At 42.2% G+C, this 19,673-nt stretch overlaps 1 protein-coding gene across 3 annotated transcripts in view; it reads right to left on the bottom strand.

Annotated features, from left to right (window-relative positions):
* ALDH18A1 (aldehyde dehydrogenase 18 family, member A1) overlaps positions 1-19,673 on the bottom strand; it is a 39,359-nt gene that overhangs the window by 2,688 nt on the left and 16,998 nt on the right. For all 3 annotated transcript variants that reach the window (XM_006880090.1, XM_006880088.1, XM_006880089.1), the window contains 10 exons: positions 16,671-16,795; positions 15,861-16,005; positions 14,685-14,758; positions 13,420-13,513; positions 10,330-10,550; positions 8,414-8,551; positions 6,213-6,408; positions 5,993-6,114; positions 3,090-3,276; positions 1,417-1,512 (listed from right to left, as the gene is read on the bottom strand). In XM_006880090.1, the coding sequence (XP_006880152.1) occupies positions 1,417-1,512; positions 3,090-3,276; positions 5,993-6,114; positions 6,213-6,408; positions 8,414-8,551; positions 10,330-10,550; positions 13,420-13,513; positions 14,685-14,758; positions 15,861-16,005; positions 16,671-16,795 (1,398 nt within the window). The remainder of the gene's footprint in view (positions 1-1,416; positions 1,513-3,089; positions 3,277-5,992; positions 6,115-6,212; positions 6,409-8,413; positions 8,552-10,329; positions 10,551-13,419; positions 13,514-14,684; positions 14,759-15,860; positions 16,006-16,670; positions 16,796-19,673) is intronic.

Below are 19,673 nucleotides of genomic sequence, written 5' to 3'. Positions count from 1 at the left end.
AAAATCTCTGTAGATGTTCATTGAAATAAAAAATAAACAACCTAAATTTAAAAAAAAAAAAAAAGAATGTGGAGTACAAAGATCAGTGCAAGAAATGTGGTAAGTCAATCAATCCAAGACGACAGAAATGAGGAAACTAAAGAATCTAATGAAGAATAATGGACTATGAGATTCCTTTTAAGAACCTTTAACAGACTCACTGAGAACTATTTCTACAAGCAGCTCGCTTATTCAAAAGTTCAGAAGGACTAAAATGTTTTAAGTGGTTGAATTGATTCTCAAATGTTAAGAAAATGTGCCCTAAATGTCTTATTGGAACTTTGTATAATGGCTCCCTTGAAAATAAGAAACTCATCAATAAATAACAAAGAAAAAAAAAAGAAAGAAAATAAGAAACTGTCCAAATACTTCTGACAAGAACTAAAGATGATATAACTAAAACGAGGGTAAAGTTGTTTCCCAACGCTTTTTCCTTTCAAATTCAACCTCTCTTGTTTTTCCCTTCTTATGGTGATTTGAGTACATGTTCATGAAGCAAATTGGCTTTCCATTCTACCATCACACATGTTGCTTCATAGCACTACCTGGTGCCCTAGTGGCACGAAGCAGTGCTGCAGTCCTGAAGGCACGCAGTTTGAATCCACCAGCTGCTCTGCAGGAAAAGGATGAGCAATCACCTCCCGTGCGATTAACTGCCTCTGAAAACCTGCTGGAGGGTCAGCTATGGTCGGTTCTGCTTTGACAGCACACAACAACATTTGTGACTCTGGGTAAGTTACTTCATGTCTTTGAATCACAGTTTTACCAGCTCTGAAAAAGGAAGTCAGCACCCTGGTGGAACAGCAGTTAAGCACTTGGATGCAAACAGACAAGTCTTCAGTTTGACCTCCCTGGCTGCTCTCTTAGGAGCTCTGGTGGCCTAGTCTGTGGGAACTACGCTCAAGTATGCATCCTTCTGGCTGTTCGAATCTGTCAGCAGCTTTCCGGGAGAATGATGGGCACTGTTCTCCCATGCGATTACAGCCTGGGGAATCCAGTGGACAATCAGCTGTGGTCTGGTCCAACTAGACAGCAAGGAGTTTGAGGTTTTGAGCTGCTCTGTGGGGAAGGATGTCTACGTTTGTAAAGACTTACTGCCTTGGACTGTAAACCCCATGGGGCAGTTATACTGTCTGATAGCGCTGCAATGAGTTGGAATCAACTTGATGACAATGGATCTGGATGTTTGAGTAACTTCTTAGAACACAGAACTTCTATTAATTTATGGAAACTATTATTTTCTTTTTTTCTTTTATAATCCCAACCTTCTACGTATCTTTCTCCTTTATCCTGTTCAAGCCTGTGCCTTCACTATGCACCTAGGACCATGTGACAACCGACAAAGGACTCCTTTGTCCCAAGTGGAGTCTTCCTTACCCAGTCCGAAGCGGTAGCCATCAGAGAAGCGGGTGCTGGCATTCCAGAACACGCAGGCACTGTCGACGTGCTGGAGGAAGAACTCCGCTGTTTTCTCTGCAGCATGGAGAGAAGAATACAAGTTGGGCTGAGCCACAGTAACAACCCTCCCAGTCCCTCACTGATGAGAGCCAAGTTCAGGCTTCTACAAGCCTCCTCGTGGACTCCCCTTATGAATTAAACATATGGGCTGGTAACAAATCTGAAAAATGCAGCATTAAACGAGCATCGTCAGTCAGCATTGTGGAGAGAGTCTTGGTGTTGCAAGAATGGTATGGGAACCCCAACTCCTTCACAGACAGATCCTGCTGCTCTGAAGGCCTGTCTACACTATTTACTTACCGGCAACTCAGTGTCAGGAGTAACCACGTGGACTCAAGCTAGACTGTCTACGGCTGACGTCACCTCCACAGCTACTAGATAAGTGACCATGGATGGGTTTCTTAACCTCTCTGTGCTGGAGTAAATGGGAAATCGACAGCATCACCTATCCCACAGGTAGGAAAGGACGAACTGAAGTAATGTCCACAGACCCCAGGGCCCAGCACATGGCAGGTGCTCAGTTAATGTTAGGTATCATTGGTGGTATTGTCGATTCCCCACTGGACTGATTAAAGTCAAGAGGGTCGTTCTGGCTTCTTTCACCACCAGCCCTCTAGTGCCAAACTCCTAGAGACTCAATACAGGTCTGTGGAGTGAGTGAAGGAATGGACGAGGTGAGGCGGTTCTGCTCTGCCCCCGCTGGTCTCAGTTCTTTTGTTTCCTCAGCTGTAAAATGGGCTGATTCCAATTACCTCTTAAGATTGTTGTATGGATTAAGATGATAATTCCTCTGACACACAGTAAATAATCTTTACACAAAAACCCCAAACACACTTAACCGAGTTCATTCTGACTCATGGTGATCCTTCAAGACAAGGCAGAGCTGCCCCATGGGGTCCCACAGTGGTTATTTATAGAGAGAGACCACCACATCTTTCTCCAGGGTAGCCAGTGGGTTCGAACCATCATGCTTTCACTTAGTAGCCAAGTGCTTTAACCTCTGCACCATGAGGAGTCCTAAGTCTTCTTGAAGGTGGAGCTCATCATCTCTGCCCCACTTCTTCCCACTGGGCTGCTGTGACAATATGAATGACAAAATCTATAGGAGTCCATGAGCAGTGCAAATAGTTAATAGGTTTGGCTGTTAAGCAAAAGGTTGGATGTTCAAATCTAGCCCAGACACCTTTGAAGAGAGGCCTAGTGATCTATTTCCTAAAAGTCACCTAAAGGGAATTCTCTAGAGTACTTGTCTACTGTGACATGGCTGGGGTCCCCAGGAATCCAAATCAAGAGCAACTTTTTAAAAAAAATCAGAAGCAATAATAATAATGTTTAAAAAAACCCCCCAAATCTACATAAACTCAGTAAACTATCAAATATAACTTATGCATTATTACATCTGGTGGATTTGAACTGCTTGCCTTCAGGCTTGCAGTGTAGCTTCTTGCTACTAGGCCACAAGAGCTCCCTGCAATTTTGTTAATCCTTATTGATTATGCTTTCTAGCAAGTCAAAAGGGGCTGCACATAGGACCACCTTTGACACCAAAGCAGAAACAGCGAAGCCTACATGCTTTCAAACACTCAACTCACCGTTCTCTGTGACGATGACATCTGTGTGTGAGCTGCCGTACTTGTGGATGTGGTCAATGGCCTCCTGGACACTGTCCACCACTTCAATGCACAATTCCAGGTCCCCATACTCAGTTCGAAGTGACTTCACTTCAGAGGGGCTGAAGGTCAGATAGGAGGCAAACTTGGGGCCTGCATGAATTTTCACCTGGATCAGGGCAACAATGTCAAAACAGCAACAGAAAGTTAAGCAAGTTCACCCTTCTCCCTCTAGGATAAAACAGAAGCTGTCTGTTTGGGGCTTTTTCTTATGACAAAAGTTTATCTGAAGTTTGAAAATACCACACAGCACTTGGGGCTCATATGGCCTGGTCACTAAGCGGGTTCCTCCTGCTTTCCTCTCAGAGGCAACCCCTCTCTCTCCAGCGTATGTGGGTTTTGAAATGTTGGCTGGCCACCTACCAGCAAAGGGTCCTTGATAAAGTTTGAGTAGGGGTGTAGGCAGGAAGCCTTTGATCATTCAGCATGTATAAAGCATACATTTAATGTATGGACATACACTGCTGGCAGCTCACTAAAAATGAACCCTTGAAAATTCTGTTCTTTATCAATGAGATTTTGACATTGAACCTACATGAAAAGAGGGGGTGCATTTCTACTTTCATCACCCTGGAAAGGGAGCTCTGGTCAGGAAAACTGCAGGGAGCTGCACTGTTAACTCAAAGGCAGTGCCTCCCTGGCAGTCTGAACCCATCCTGGTCACGTCCCACGCATGTTTGAGCAGTATAAACAAGACTCGGTTAGGTTCTTTCAGTCTTTCAGTCAACTGTTGTATTTCAGACTCTAGGTTCTGCCTCTAGGTTCAGCGCAGTTCCAGCCTCTGTGAGGCTGAGAATCTCAGGAGCTCAAGGCTGGTGGTAATCGAGGGCCTCAGTTACAAGTCTGATCCCACTTGGAGTTTGTTCTCTGAATCTGCCCCAGGACCAGATTCCTATAACCAAGCTCCTGTCTGCAGGTTCTGGAGAAACGACCCACAGTAGGTTGCACTAACCAACAGGCAGTACATGTGGGCAGGTTCCCCATCTTAAGATTTACAGCCTCAAAGGCCTCATGGAGTGTCGCTGGGTCAGAATGTCACACCCAGTAATGAGACATTCACTCTTTTACAGATTAGAAGCCTTTATTTCTTGGTCAAGGGTTGTCGTCTCCCATACAAAGAGGAGAGAGAACCACAACTCTTAGCCAAGAAATAAAGGCTTCTATCAGTAAGAGAGTGAGTATCTCATTATTGGGTGTGACATCTGGAGGCCCCAGAACTGACTTGGTGGCGAGTGGCTGTGTGAGTAAATCTCTTGTCTTGGCTCATGCTACAACAAATGAACTCTGTCTGACTTGTCCTCATAATTGTGGAGCTCCTGCTGTGGTTTCCTATCTGGGCCTTTGAGGACCCATCTTCTCCTAGAACTGGAACCTCACCCTGGACCCACCACCTCTGTGCAAGGTGACCTGAAGACATCAATGACAATTTATGTTCTAAAACAAAATGTCTAAGAATAAGTCTATGAAAAAACAGTATGATTTGTAAACTTTCACACAAATTGGGGGGGGGGGGAATCACATCTACTTTAGCTTTACTAGTTAAACTAAAGTACTGTTTAAAGTTTTGTGTTTATTTAAACTGTCTAAGCAGTTTCATTTCAATTGGCATAAGAGTGTCATTGTTGACATTTATGTCTACTGGCAAGACAGAGCACACAGGGACAATGTTCCACATCCAACTGCGAGGAGCAGCAAGTTGGACCTTCCAGGCTTGTTAGCAGCCATCTGGGATGCACTGCTGGTTGCCCTCAGTCAAGTGCTGGAGGAAGTGAAGAAAAGGAAAGACTTAAGGAAACGATCCAAAGTACTAATATACCATGAGGACCACAGCCCCACCAGCCTGGTACCAGGGGAACAACATGATGCCTGGTTACTGCTCCGATTAGTATCATGATAGAAGATGCTGGACAAGTGGGATAAAAATGTACAGCAAGGGCGAGCTCTGGTGGCCTAGTGGCAGGAAACTGTACTGCAATCCCAGAGGTGCGTGGTTCAAATCCACTGGATGCTCTGCTGAAGAAGGAGGAACAATTGCCTCCTGTACCAGTCAGATCCAATTTGACGGTACACACATAACAAGTAAAAAAAAAATGTACAGCAAGATTCAAAACCATATCCGACTTACTGGTCGGATAGACTGGTAGAACCTCTAGAAATATGGTCTTTAACAACCTTCTAACCTGGCGCTGGATCTGCCCCAGGGATCATCTTTCAGCCAAGCAAGCAACAGGCCCACAGAGTAAGCAATAACATCTAGGAGGATGTTCTCAGAACAATCCCCCATGTGAGACCAAAAAGGGGACATTTTTTTCGAAGAGCAAAGTTCAAAAGGCAGCAAGGGATGGGAAAGAGGGATGAACAGAACCAGGGAATCTAGACAGGAAATGGGAAGAGTGCTGCTACTATCAAGGGGACCCCAGCTCATGCCATGCAACAGAATGTGTATAGGAAAACCTTTCCCCAAAGGACTGCAAAATATTAAGGAAAATGATGAAGAAAAAAGAAAGAACGTGTGCTCAGAACCATAAACTTGACACTCTGCTACCTGGAATAAAATGCTGCTAAAAAGTCCACTCAACATGAGGCCATGTGACCTATTTTATCTTTGAAACTTTTCAGTACTTAAATATTCCACTCTGTAATAAAGCTATTTGGGTAGCAGCGAGAACATGTCTCTAGGGGTCATGTCTCATTCTCCTCTGTATTTAGCCAAGAACTTGTGCATACTTGATGCTCATTCCAGCTGGCAAATGCTAATCCTATAGACTTCTAAATCTTGGGATGGAAGAGAAGAAGGAATGTACAGGTCTGTAGTTTTGCCTTACTTGTTCCACTCTCAGCATGTCAATGATCTGGTCGAATAACGGTGTTCTCAGGAGATCTCTGTGGATTAGCAAAGTCTCCAAGGCATTGCAGGCAGCTGGATAGTCACATTTAGAGTCTCTGACTGAAGGGAGACAAACAAACGTGTTTCCTATAACATGACTGGAGCCATAAAGGAGCTGACAAGTACTTCACCCCCTACAACAGGCCACTCCAGCTCACCAAGTCTGGTGACTTTATCGACACTGGCCTCCGAATCCACATACATGTGGCAGATCCCTTCACTGTGGCCCAACACCGGAATCCCCTTAGCTGCTTTCTGGATGTTTCTGACCAGCTGGGAAGAGCCACGTGGAATGATCAGATCTATCATTTTGTCTAGGCGGCAAAGATCTTCCACTTCTTCTCTGGTGTTCACCTGAAGAAGTAGAGAATAAAAAGCTAGAGATGATATTGCCTGACCAAAACAACACAAAGAACATATCCTGAGGACTAAATCAGGCACTGTGAAAAATCCTAAAAACAGGATGAAATAGCTGATCTTGGGGATCAATCAGCCACCCACCCAGATCAAGCATCTACTCATTATGCGCTGAGCTCCAAATTACAAAGCATGAGATAACCAACGGTTCTCAGCCAAACAAGCCGAGAGTCTACTCAGGACAGAACAAGGACATAAACAGCTACAATGTGAGGCAGACAACTGTTAAAATGCAGAACAGGTGGGTTCTCATGTCACCACCCTAATGAAGGGATGGATCTTGCTTGGAGTCATTGTTCTCCATAACTTCTACTTCTCATCTCGACCCCAGGACGCCAGCTGGAATGACTACAGTGCTTTAAAGTTCACTGAGACTGGGCAACATTTTTTCTCTTCTTTTCAGCCCTTCCCTCATGTCTATATTACTTTTCCAAAAGAAAGATATGTTTTCCAAAGAACGCTTACAGCAGTTTTAGTATAGCTCAGATGCTGAAACACCTCAAATGTTCATTGACAAGAGAGGATACTGTTCTTTTATTATTGTTTGGTGCCATGACGTCAATCCTGGGTCCTGGTGACGCAATGTAACAGACCAGGACTACTTCATAGGGTTTTCTAAGCCATAATCGCTTCTGGTTGGTTTTATATATATATATATGTTATTTTTTTTTAACACTTAAGTAAAATGGGGCTAATAGTTAATACTTTCTTCCTGAGAGGGTTGTCATGAGAATGAGAGAATAGATCAAAAGTGTCTGACCATAGTTTTAGTTGTTATGTGCTGTCGAGTCAACTACGACTCCTAGAAACCCTATTCACAATGACTCTGAATCCTGCTCAATTCTAAGTCAATCGTCTTTGACACACCTACTCTTATTACCCCACTTACTGTGTCAATCTGTCTCACTGGGGTTTTCCTCTTCTGCGTTGTCCCTCTACCCTTCCAAACATATTATCTTCTTCCAAAGAATGGTCCCTCCTGGCTACATGCCCAGAGTATGTGAGATGGAGTCTCAAAATCCTTGCCTCCAAGGAGCGGCTTGGTTTCACCCTCTCTAGGACAGATCTGTCAGTTTTCCTTGCAGTCCACGATATGCTGCAAGACTCTTCTCCAGCACCACAACTCAAAGGCTTCAATTCTTGTCATCCTTGGTAATTGCACAACTCTCTGATGCATAGCAAGTAATTGCAAGATCATGGCCTGGGATCAGGTGCACTTTAGTCTCCACTGACAACTTTGCTCTTCAGCACTCTGGAGAGGTCCCTGACAGCAGATTTTCCTAATGCAATTAGTCTTTTGGTTTCCAGACTGCTGGTGCCAAGAGCGTTGGTTAAGGAACGAAGCAAGTTGAGATTGTTAACAATCTCAATCTCTTCTCCATCTATCTGACCCAGCAGTGAGCTCCAGTCCATTGTTAAGACTGCAGTCTTCAACCTTCTGCAGTAAATGTCTCAGGCCCTTCTCAGTTTCAGCAATCAAGGCTATGTCATCTGCATAACGCAAGTTGTTGATGAGTCTCTTCCAATCCTGAAGCCACATTTCTCCTCATAATGTCCTTTAGCTATGCTTTTTACCTTAATGCCAGCAATGGGGGTAGGTGTGTCAGCATCAGTGAGACTGGCTCAGGACAGGGCAAGCTTCAGAGCTGCTGTACACAGGATCTCTAAGACTTGCAAGTGACTCGATGGCACTTAATTGCAAGAACAACAATGTCCAGTATCAGCAGGCACCCAACAGCAGCTGCTGCTCCTCTTCAACATCTGTTGGGGTTAGGAGCTATCAAATCACTTCCCACTGTGACCCAATATACAGAAGAACGAAACACTGCCCAGTTCTGTGCCATCCTTATAATCATAGCTGTGCTTGAACTCTACACAACCTCAATTCTGATTTAAACATTCCAAGTCTGAACCAAGCCCTCCAGGCCCATCTTAGTCCTACCAGCTGTACGGCCTCCTTGATTCCATGGATAGAGAGGGCCTCCTGGGTCAGGAGGTGGAGAATCCGGTTGCTGTGTGAGGCCTCCTTCCCTCCTTTGAGTAATAAGCCATTACCACTTGCAATGGCCAAGGCTGCCACCTGCAGATCAAAGGCAAGATGCATGAATCAAAAGGGAAAACAGTAACTACACACTAGTATCTACTGAGCGCTTTTTAAGGTTTAACCTGTTTAATCCTTAGACCATCCGTGAGTTAAGGGTTTGTTTTATTCCCCACCTTACAGATATGGAAAATAAAGTCCAGAGAGATTGGTGACTCCAGAGAGTCATATAACTTATAAATGTCAGGGCTGGGAGCCACAGGCAGGTTGTCTGATTCCAGAGTCAAACCGTGGATCGCACGAGCTGAATGCACAACTTCCTAAGCACCTTTCCCAAAGCAAAGTGAGTTAACTGACCAGGGTTACAGTGGCACTCCTGCATCCCCCTTTGGCTACTGTGGGGAACAAGGCATTTAGCTGACTCTGAAGGCAACACCATATGGGTGAGTCAGGCTCAGGCACGGGGCACTTCTGGTTACTTCCTATCCTGGCCCAATAACTGATCTGAGAGTCCCATATTCTTGGTGCTAAAAACTGAGAGAAGGCTAGAGTGCCTGCCAGACTCCTGGCAGCTATGCAGAGACTACAGAGAAAGGAGCACCATGCTTCTCTGGGGAGGAAAAGGCAGGTCATCCAGGAAGAGATGGTTTCTCTTTCCGAGTGATACTGACTTGATCTCCCAAACCTGAAGTTTAACTTCTTGAATGCACTTGGAATAAACCAGACTTAAAATTTTTTTAACTTAGTGAAAGAAACTATTAAATAATTCTTGTCTCATCATGCTAACTTCCAGATTAAGGGATCTTAATCCCTTTCTGTTGTTTTGGTTATGCACTTCTAATAAAAGTAATGAACACTTTCTACACACACACACACACACACACACACACACACACACACACACACACAGAGAGAGAGAGAGAGAGATAGAGAGAGAGAGTGAGTGAGTGTTATTTTACCCACAGCTTTCAGGATGCATGAATTCTAAGAAGGCAACCACATCTAAGATCCAGGTAAGGACCCTCATCTATTGTTGGTTAAAGAAGAAACCTCAAACCCCCTGTGAAGTACTAGTCCATATGGATAAAAAGTAGCAGAAAGCTACAGCCTACAGAGACCTAGCACCTGTTCCAACTAGCAGAAAGGGGGTGGTTTACAGGTATCACTAGGCCACTTCTGCAAGAGAGGTTTACAGAGAGAGGGTGGTGGTGGCGGCCTGCCAACACCAGACTGTGGTTGAGGTCAGACTATTGAAAAGTTCTGGGTATAATTTTGGCCAAGTCAAAAAGTATCCTCCCCGGAGGACTCCAGACTCCCATGTTCACCTGTGCACTACAATAGATGCTACATTTTCCCTCTTTAAATAAATTTCCCTTTGTGAGTCTGCATTAGTATTATTCTGGTGGCAAGTCCAATGAAGAAATAATCCCAGATAAAGGAAGTCACTCTCAAATATACCCTGGTATTTCAGGTCATGGCTGTCCATGAGGGCTCAACACATGGCTTCCCTAAAGAGAGTCAAAATCTTGTTCCTAACTACTGAAAAGTTTTCTTTACAACAAAAATATATACCTACAAGAAGCCATTTATGACAGTAAGAGTTGCTTTCATGGGCAAAGCCAGTTAGGGAATGAATGAATGACCCTGAGAAGACTCTCTGGTCAGAGAGTTATTTTAAATAGTGATCTAACTTGGGGGGGAGGCCCAGTTCCACATTTACAACTTGTGTTAGAAACATTCAGTTTCTGTAAATGGTAATGGACATAAGATACTTCTTCCTGTTCGTCCCCCTCACTGGCAAGGCGTCAGTCTTATACCTGGGGTAGGCAGTCAGGGCGTGATTCAAAGATCACCAACAGCACTCCAATTGGGACAGTCACTTGTTCTAGTTCCAAGTTTTTGGCAATTCGTGTTCTACGCAAAACACGGCCCACGCTGTCCTGGGAGGAGGCTGCAATCTGCCGCAGACCGATGGCCAGACTGTTCAGTTTAGCTGTGGATAGGCTCAGCCGTTTGAGTAGAGGAGCTGCAAGTCTCCCTGAAAAAATGAACATGAGAAATTAGATCAGGTTAGTTAACGCCACTCACTTGTATTTCTTGATGTTTCACTGCAGTAGGAACAGACACAGAACTGAGGGGTCTCAATAAAACAATGTCATGCCACTTATACAATTTTTCTTAGGGGGCCAATTGGTACTACATTTCATCACATAAAAGTGTGCACATCCTTTATGCCAGCAATTTATCTCCAGAAATGTATCATGCATACGAGTAAATCTGTATCTAAATGAGGATATGTACATCATAGCAATTTTCATAATAGTGACAAATGGGAGTCTATCTAAAAATTATACAATGAGTTATGATGTAATTATTATAATTTATCTAATCACTTGCTATGTATCAGAGAGCTGGACAATGACTAGGGATGATAGAAGGAGAGATAATTTATGCCTTTGAGCTATGGAGATGGAGAAGAGTATTGACTATATCATGGACTGCTAAGAAAATGAACAGGTTTGTCCTGGAGAGGGTTAAACCAGGCTGCTCCTTGGAGGCAAGGATTCTGCAGCTTCGTCTCACATACTTTCGAGGTTGCGAGGAGGGACCAGTCCTTGGAGAGGGACGTCATGCTTGGGAGGGTGGAGGGACAGACAGCACAGGAGAGGAAGACCTTCTATGAGGTGGATTGGGACTGGGGTAATCAGGGTGGGGTGTTGGAGACCGTGAGATTGGCACAGGATAGAGCAGGGTTTAGGACTGTTGTACATAGGGTTGCTATGAGTCGCAGGCAACTTGAAGGCACAAAACAACAACATAGTTATTGATATGGAACGATACCTTGCATAGCGTTTGTGAAATGGGAAGACTACAAAGTAACTATATGATCTGATCTTATTTATAAACTACTACATATACACATACATGTATGTGGTGATGTCTGGACGGCATCAAGAACAGTAACAGTCGCTGGCAACTTCATTTTTCTCTATTAGTTAAATTTAATATAATAAAGGGCTTTTTTCTATAATTGTAAGAAAGATATTTCTTTCTGAAGTGAAAATTTAAATAGTTAAAGCAAATTCACATATTCAGAACCTTATCTGAATTTAAATAGCACATATGGTATGATTCCTGTATACACATTTTCATGTATATAAATTCTGAAAAGCCATTTGGCATACATAACATACCATAATCTTGCAGTTACTGTTAAGGTGAGATTATGAAAAATTTTCCTTTCTTTCTAGGAATTACAACCACCAAGATAAAAATTAAACCCATCATCCTAACAACCAATTATATTACCTAATTAATTTTCTTCACTTCTTTTCCATATGCTAATCAAGTTTTAATTATAGTGCATGTTAAATATTATAATCTAGACTTTTACCTAGCAATGTAAGTTGCAGAAATTACCATTATAATTACCATTAAATATTCCACTAATGGATAACGCTAAATGCACTTTGCCATGTTATGACACACTCAGGTTATTTTTAGTTTTTTCAGTGTGATAAATAATGCTGCTTTAAGAATTTTAATATGGAAAGCTAACTCCTCTTGAAATATTTTCTGACGATAAATTCCCAGAAATGAGATTTCAGAATTAAAAAAAGGATTACAATAGTTGTGTTGCCTCAGGATTTTATCCTTAAACACTGTGGGTTCTGAGTATTTCCAGAGAAAATAGAACTAGAATCAGGTGTTTGAGAGCTCAGTCAATAACTAGTGTGTAACCTTGAGCAAAAGCATTAATCTCTGTTAGTATCAATTATCATACCTTTAAATTAAAGATCTAGATAGATAAAAATGTCTTCCCTTTTTTAATTTTATGAGTTTTCAATATTGCCAAAATTCCAAGACTAGGGATAAAATCTAAAGGATGTTCTAGATCAACTTAAAACAAAAAATATTTTAAGATCTGAAAATAGAGCTGATGAACTCAAGGTTTCAATGAGGCTTTGCAAGGCTTTTTTTGACATTTACTAATCTATGTTTAAGGGGCATTTATTTCATAGAAAAGGAATGTCATTTTCCCTAATACCAGCCCATTATTTTTAAGGTCGAATTAGAAAACCAGAATAAATGAGGGCCTACCTGACTACATATCTTTCGTAGGATACTTTGATGTGAGAATACAGCCATCTCAGTCATACTATCATTAACACTTCAAAGGCACTCCTACATGGCACCTTTTGCTAACTCTGGACAGATTTCATACTAATTAACCGAGAGACAAGTTATCTACCACCATATGGCACAAAAACTATTTTTATAACGCTTTCAGATGCACAATCCATTTGGGTTTAAATTGCTGGTCCATCACTGGCCGTAAGGGTAAGTGATAACTTTTCTGAACTTCAGCTTCTTCATCTATTAAAGGGAATAGTAATAGTAGCTACTTCACAGATAGGAGTTAGTGGTTAAGCCCCTCTAGAGGTATCTCATAAGACCGATCTGGAAATTTGCTTCCAAATGGTTACAGCCCTGAAAAAGCCTATACAGCATTTCTGCATACCTGAGACAGCCGTGAATTTAAAACACTCAATGTCCCACTAACAACAACAATATCATAACAATATCGTTAGTAGTAGTTAATGAAAAGGTTCAACAAATGGTAGTTGCTATTTGTTGAAGATCTAAAACAGTAGGACACTTTTTTATCCTGAAAACAGGCCCATAGTAACAAGGGCTCATGATTTGTGGGACATGGAGAAAGTCTCCTTTGTGGATTGTACTAGAATATATGGGATGGGTATAGGGATAGTCTCAACTAATATTAAACATATATTTGCAATAAAAATTATACACAACAGTTTCTTCTTTTGGCACAGTATGACATAAGATTTACAGGGAAAAATGATATTAAATTCCTTGATAACAATAGCTCTGGTCATCTTTACCTTGTGCCTCCTCCAAGTCTTTCTTGTTGGCTAACAGGATCTCTTCACGCTGGTCTGTCAATAAATCTGCAAGGTGATGGATAATTTCTGATCTCTATGAAGAAAGACAAACTGTTAGATACATACACAAGCATGCTAATTCACAGACTGCGGATTACATTTCTTTATTTAAGACCTGCTCTTCTTTCAGGGGCAGATCTTGCTCCTAAATCCAAGGACATCATGCACTGCACTCACCTTCCTCTACAGCCCTCATTTTTCTATCACTACTTCTTTTTGGTTTTACTTTTCTCTTTCTTACTGATAATCTCTTCTCGATTTCTTACTCCCTCTCCTCTTTTGCCACTCCTGATTATTATGATTAGCAAACTACTACCTAGAGAGACGTGGAGGTGATGAGCTTACAATGTGTTCAGCAGACAGGAGCCAGTACTTCGAATTTACAGACGCACATGTGCTTGCATATTTAACATAACTGACTATATTGTTTATTTTGCAGGAACCTTTTTACACCTAGTTTTTCCTTTTTCATAATTTTGTTATGACCATAAAAAGGAAGAGAGTTACTTCTGGACATTTGAGCAGATACCAATCCTTACCTGCGTAGATTGAGAAATTTCACAAATTAGGGGCAATTACTAAAGAAGTAAAATGGAGAGGTCTGGGAAAGAGAAGCTAGGCTTCTTTGCCTTTCTCTGTTTCTGGCAATTTGAAAATCCTCCTCTCCTTTCTTAGGCTAAAGTACTTCCCAGTATAAATCTCCGTTCACCAATCTCAAGTCTACACTGCTCATCAAGACGGTGGGGAAGCAAATGTCCGGCTTCAATCTTGACCTCCTGCTGCTTATTCACAGAGGCAGGACAGGCTTCATCAGCGGACACCACCTATGTAAGTTGAGTGATTTGGAACGAGCAGGAAAAGTAATTTCCCTACACTTCCATGCTGAGTATGGAGTCACGGAGTAAGGATATATACCTGGTCTCATCATTTCTATGATGTTTTGACCAAAATGTCACAATGATGTAAAGATAGTAGGCCTTAGGCTACTCAAGACAAAAAGTAATATAAAATTTAACAAAAAACAAACAAAAAAAGGTATAACCTATTTGAATCAAACTGTAATTCAAGACAACCTCTGTGGAACGCTAGGGATGGAGGGAAGTCAGTAGGCTGGGCCATGCATTAAAGTGCTTACACTGGACCATGCTGAACACAGCATGGCTTGCTCTGAAAACTGTAATAAGACTACAATAGGAGGTCATTACCTGCTCAGGTTCCAATGTGGCCAGTGTCCTTCCTCCAGACCGAGCCATCTCTCCCTGCTGTTCGATGGTAGGGCCTGCAAGAGCATTTGCAAACACTGGGCCACGGTCACCTTAGTTCTCTCACAGTCCCTGCATGTGCCACGCTTGTCACGTGCACAGAAGGAATGCAAGCATCCTGAAATGTCTGCTTTATGTGTGGAGATCACTCTGGCCAGCAGAATGACAAAGAGTAACTCAGGCATAAATACAATCGCCTGTGTTCCTAGGGTCTATAACATACTTTATGGCTTGTATATATTTTCAATTCCTCTTCGGTTGATCTTTTTAAATTTAGTGTTACTGAATGAGATTATATAAGGCAATTCTGTCCACTGTGAACACTTGAGAGCACAGACTTTACCTAAAAATTTAAACAATGGGCTACAATTCAGTTATACTGTTAGGTGCCACTGAGTTGATTACCACTCGCAGCAGTCCACAGAACAACAGGTTAGAACTGTACCCTGTCCTGTGTCATCCTCAGTTATACGAATGCAATGCAGTTACATTTATTATTATTACTACTATTAATAACAACATCAACCAGTGAATCTCACACCTAGCAAATATTTAAGCAAATAAATGCTTCTATTCCTTCCACAATGATTTTGGAAAGAAAAGGAGACCTAGTTAGACAGGTCAGATATAACTTTGCTGTTGTTGACTGCCGTCAAGCAAGCACAACTCATAGTAACCCTATGAAAAAAAGGCCTGAAGCCTTTCTATAACTAAGGTCATTTGTCAAAGTTCACAGTGTTTCCAGAGACATGTTTAGGAAGTGTATGCCACTCCTGCTTCCAAATAACTGCTACCAAAGCAAAGGTAAATACCATTTTGTAAATAATAGGCTCACTTATTCACCCACTCATTGCCATAGCATCGGTCCTGACTCATGGCTGATGCTCTAGTGGGTTCCTAAGGCTGTAAATTGCAAGGATGGAGATTGCCCTGAGGAGGCCCTGGGAACTATACCACCAAAGTGCCTTTATTCAAAAGCAGTTCCATATTATGTAGTATTAGCATAACTATGTTCTGACCTAAGCTCCCAGAGTAAAATATTACATCTTCAATCCCTTCTAAACAGAGAAATTAATAGTCATGTGGAACCACAGGCCAAGGGACTTTCTGAAGACTTACCTGCAGGTTTCACTTCTGAAAAGAAGGTGCCAACTTTCTTTCCTTCCACAATGTCTGTGATGACGTGTCCAGACACCTTTGGGTGGGTTCCATTGGCAATAACAACAGAAGTGCCACCTTTCAAAGCCCAGAGGGCTGCATTTACCTGGAAAGAGAAGCCAGATCCAAAGAAGAGACTCAAACCTATGCAAAGTCTAGTCATCTGCACCTTAGACCTTCAAAAAAATATAATTTGGTATTGAGCATTATCAATTAGTTGTTAGGTGCTGTCAAGTCAACTACAATTCATGGCGAACCTGTCCCATCTTGTGCCATCCTCATAATCTTAAAACACTCGGATCACATACTCTTAAACATACAGCCCAACCACAGCATGTTTGCTTAAGGACAAAACCAATCCATACTTATATAGGCTCTGCCCTTAAGGATTTTCACAATACTAACACACAGTTTATCCATTAGGGAGCCCTGGTGGCACAGTAGGTTAAGTGGTGGGCTGCTAACAGAAAGGCTGGCAGTTTGTTTTCTTCTGTTAAGATTTACAGCCTCAGAATCTGATGAAGGGTCACCATGAGTTGGAATCAACTTGATGGCTGTAGGATTTTGGTTAGATAGTTTTATTATATAATATTAATAAAAAGAACACATGTAGGTATGACGAAATACAAGTACACAATACTCATGAAAACTGTATTTAGATATACGTGAATCATTTACAACTAAAACTTTACAAAAAGGAGAAAATACTGCTGGGAATTACAACTGCAATTTTAACAATTATTATGGGCAGTTCAAGCATCTGGTTCTCACCTTGGCTTCCATGCCACCCATTCCCACTCTAGACTTGGTTCCAAATGTCACAGACTGTTGATCTCCGGGATAAAAGGTATCGATGAGTTTTGCATCATCTGATCCTGGGGGACTGTCAAAGAGGCCTAAAAAGGAGAGCAAGTCAGTGACCTGGCTTTCATGGAAGGAAGCGTTCCCTAAGTCGGGCCTCCTGGGGCCCCAATGACCACTCTGCTCATTCCTTCTCGGCTGAGTTCAGCTGCACCAACAGCTCTAAGCTGGGAAGAGAACAGGAATCAGAGGAGTCCATATACGCTGAAAATCACCTCTCGAACAGTCTGTCCCATAAGCAATACAACCTGACTTTATAGAGAATTGGTTTCTCTCATCAGAGCATGTCCATATCCTTAAAACAAATCACAGTAGCCTGGCCTATAATCCTGAGGACTACTGAAACAAACAAACAAAACACACCAGAAAACTCCCAAACCACCCAGGAGCTACTGCAGAACCATTGCAGCAACCAGCTGTGCCTTAATGGGGCCATTTCCAGGACAGATAAGATGTGAAGCAGGCAACCTTCATCACACCCTCCGAGAGAGCCACTAATTTAGAGCCCTGCTTTATGGGAGAATCACTGTGAAGGTCATGCTGAGTCAGCAGGAGAGCCCATGACTCAGCTTTCACTGAGTGTGACTGCATCGCTATAAAGCATACGTCTCTTGTACCTGAGTGACAGAAAACACAGTAAAATGAAACTTCATGTTAAGTAAATAGTCACGTTGGAAGAAGAAGGGGAAGCTTGTAGAATGAAGTTAAAGTCATGACGTAAGAAGTGAGACCCAGACAGGCAGAGATTATTCATGACTGGGGACTGGCTGGCAGGTATTTTGGGCAGCAAAGTCCTCCACTTGGCTTTAAATTACTGCTTGTCCTGTGCTGTCACCTATTCATCCCTTCTATTATTTTAACTCTTTAATACAATCTCGCTGTAAACCAGCTCTCCAGGGGAGTACAAAAAGAAAAGAATGAGGAAATCAGTGTTCAGCATAGAACAAAGGTGTACCGCCTCAACCCAGGAACCTATGGCTCTCACAGGTCTTTGGGCTGATTCTTCCCAGAATCTTCAATGCTATGAGAACACAGGCTTCCTTTGAGACTGTTTTAATGACACACAGTAATAAATTGACACTCCCCAATAAAACTTCCTGAGAAACGTGGAGAGGTTCCTAGGACTCTGATATTCCGCCCCTTCCTCTTTCTACTTAACAGCAGCTTCTCAAAAGCATATTTAGTATATGTGCTGCCAAAGCAAGCACTCAAAAGCATATTTAAAATTCTGATGTTATGTTAGAAATCAACGTTCAACGGGTAAGAGCACAAACTTGGTGTCTGAAGCTACACTGAAGACTAGAACTTAACAGAATGTATTTCAAATTGGGTTTGACATGTGGCTCTCTCTGCCTCATCTCCTTTTCCTTGCTAGGTAGCAGAGAAAAGAAGAGTGTGGATTTTACTACTGGACAGACTTAGATTTGCATAGAGCCTTGGCCAAGCTCTAGAGATGATTAATTGTTGTTGTTATGTGCCGTCGAGTCGCCTGCGACTCATAGCGACCCTATGTACAACAGCCCTAAACTCTGCTCTGTCCTGTGCCAATCACACAGATGATTAATACATACCCTTTAACTGATCTAAGCTTAATTTCTTCATTACATGATTGGCCTCACTTACCAACTTGGTAGTGAGGCCACCTTGATTAAGCAGAGTGACCTTCATAAAGCACTTAGTGCAATATTGACACACATGGTAGAAATTCAGTAAAAATGTATTCATTGAAATGTCGTCTTCTTTGGGGTGGCTCGCATTCAACCCAGCTTAACTCTCTGTATTCTGAAACACTAATTTACAGTGTATAGTAAACAAGGTCTGAAATTTCCTGACACATAAAGGTGTGAGATCTCTGACCTTCCACGTGGACATAAGACAGATGAATTCCTCATGTGTGTGCCCCTTCCTGCGCTTGCTTCTTACCACCAGAAAATAAAACGGAGAATGAGTCATGCCATGCTAACCTGTCTTGGGTATGGGGTAGGAAATAAGTAAGGTTTGCCGATCTCTTCAAAATGGGCAACTTTTCAGATCCTGGAGGTTGGGTCTGTTTTGAACACATCTACCTGTGAAACTGAACAGTCTAAGAAACTGGGGTGGATGAATAGTCAATAAGACCCAAGAAGTGGACACAGAGAAGGACAGAGTAATAATGCATATAAAGCCATGGTGGCCAAAGAGCCTGGATTTTCTATCGCCGTTTCAATTTTCTAAGTGCATCCTAGAGGACACGCTGGTGGCAGGGGTATGCATTGCTGACCCAAAGGTGGTGCTTCTCTGGTGGTCTGAGTCCACCAGCAGTCCTGCAGGAGAAAAATGGGCAGTCCTATGATTTACAGCCTCTGAAAACCTGTGGGATAGTCAGCTATAAGTTGGTTTTTACTTGATGGCAATGAGCATGGATTTTTTTTAAAATTTGAAATTTATGTAAAAAATGGAAAATGATTGAAAACTATAATGAGCTATTATTTCACATCCACGAGACTGACTAAAAGTTATAGAGGCAAATAATAACAGTGCATCAAATTCTCATATCATATCTCAGTCATGGAAAGGTACAAGGGTGTGGCTATCCTGTAGTTTCTCACAAGGCAAATAAACATAGTTAAGCTATGACCTAGCAATTCCACTCTCCAGTGAAATAAAAAAATATATATAAGGTGTGAAGTGCAAAGATGTCGCCTGGTGACTAAGTTGCACCTGATACATGCCATGGTCTTTGTAATCACTTGCTATGCACTGGAGAGCTGGACAATGACTAGGGATGATAGGAGAATTCATGCCTTTGAGCTGTGGTGTTGGAAAAGAGTATTGAATATACAATGGACTGCTAGGAAAACAGGTTTGTCCTGGAGAGGGTGAAGCTGGGCTGGTTCTTGGAGGCAAGGATTCTGAAGCTTCGTCTGACACACT

The sequence above is a fragment of the Elephantulus edwardii genome, unplaced genomic scaffold (assembly GCF_000299155.1).
Source record: "Elephantulus edwardii isolate Elephantulus edwardi_28Jun2011 unplaced genomic scaffold, EleEdw1.0 scaffold00006, whole genome shotgun sequence".
NCBI lineage: Eukaryota > Metazoa > Chordata > Mammalia > Macroscelidea > Macroscelididae > Elephantulus > Elephantulus edwardii.
This window is presented reverse-complemented; position numbering and strand designations above follow the sequence as displayed.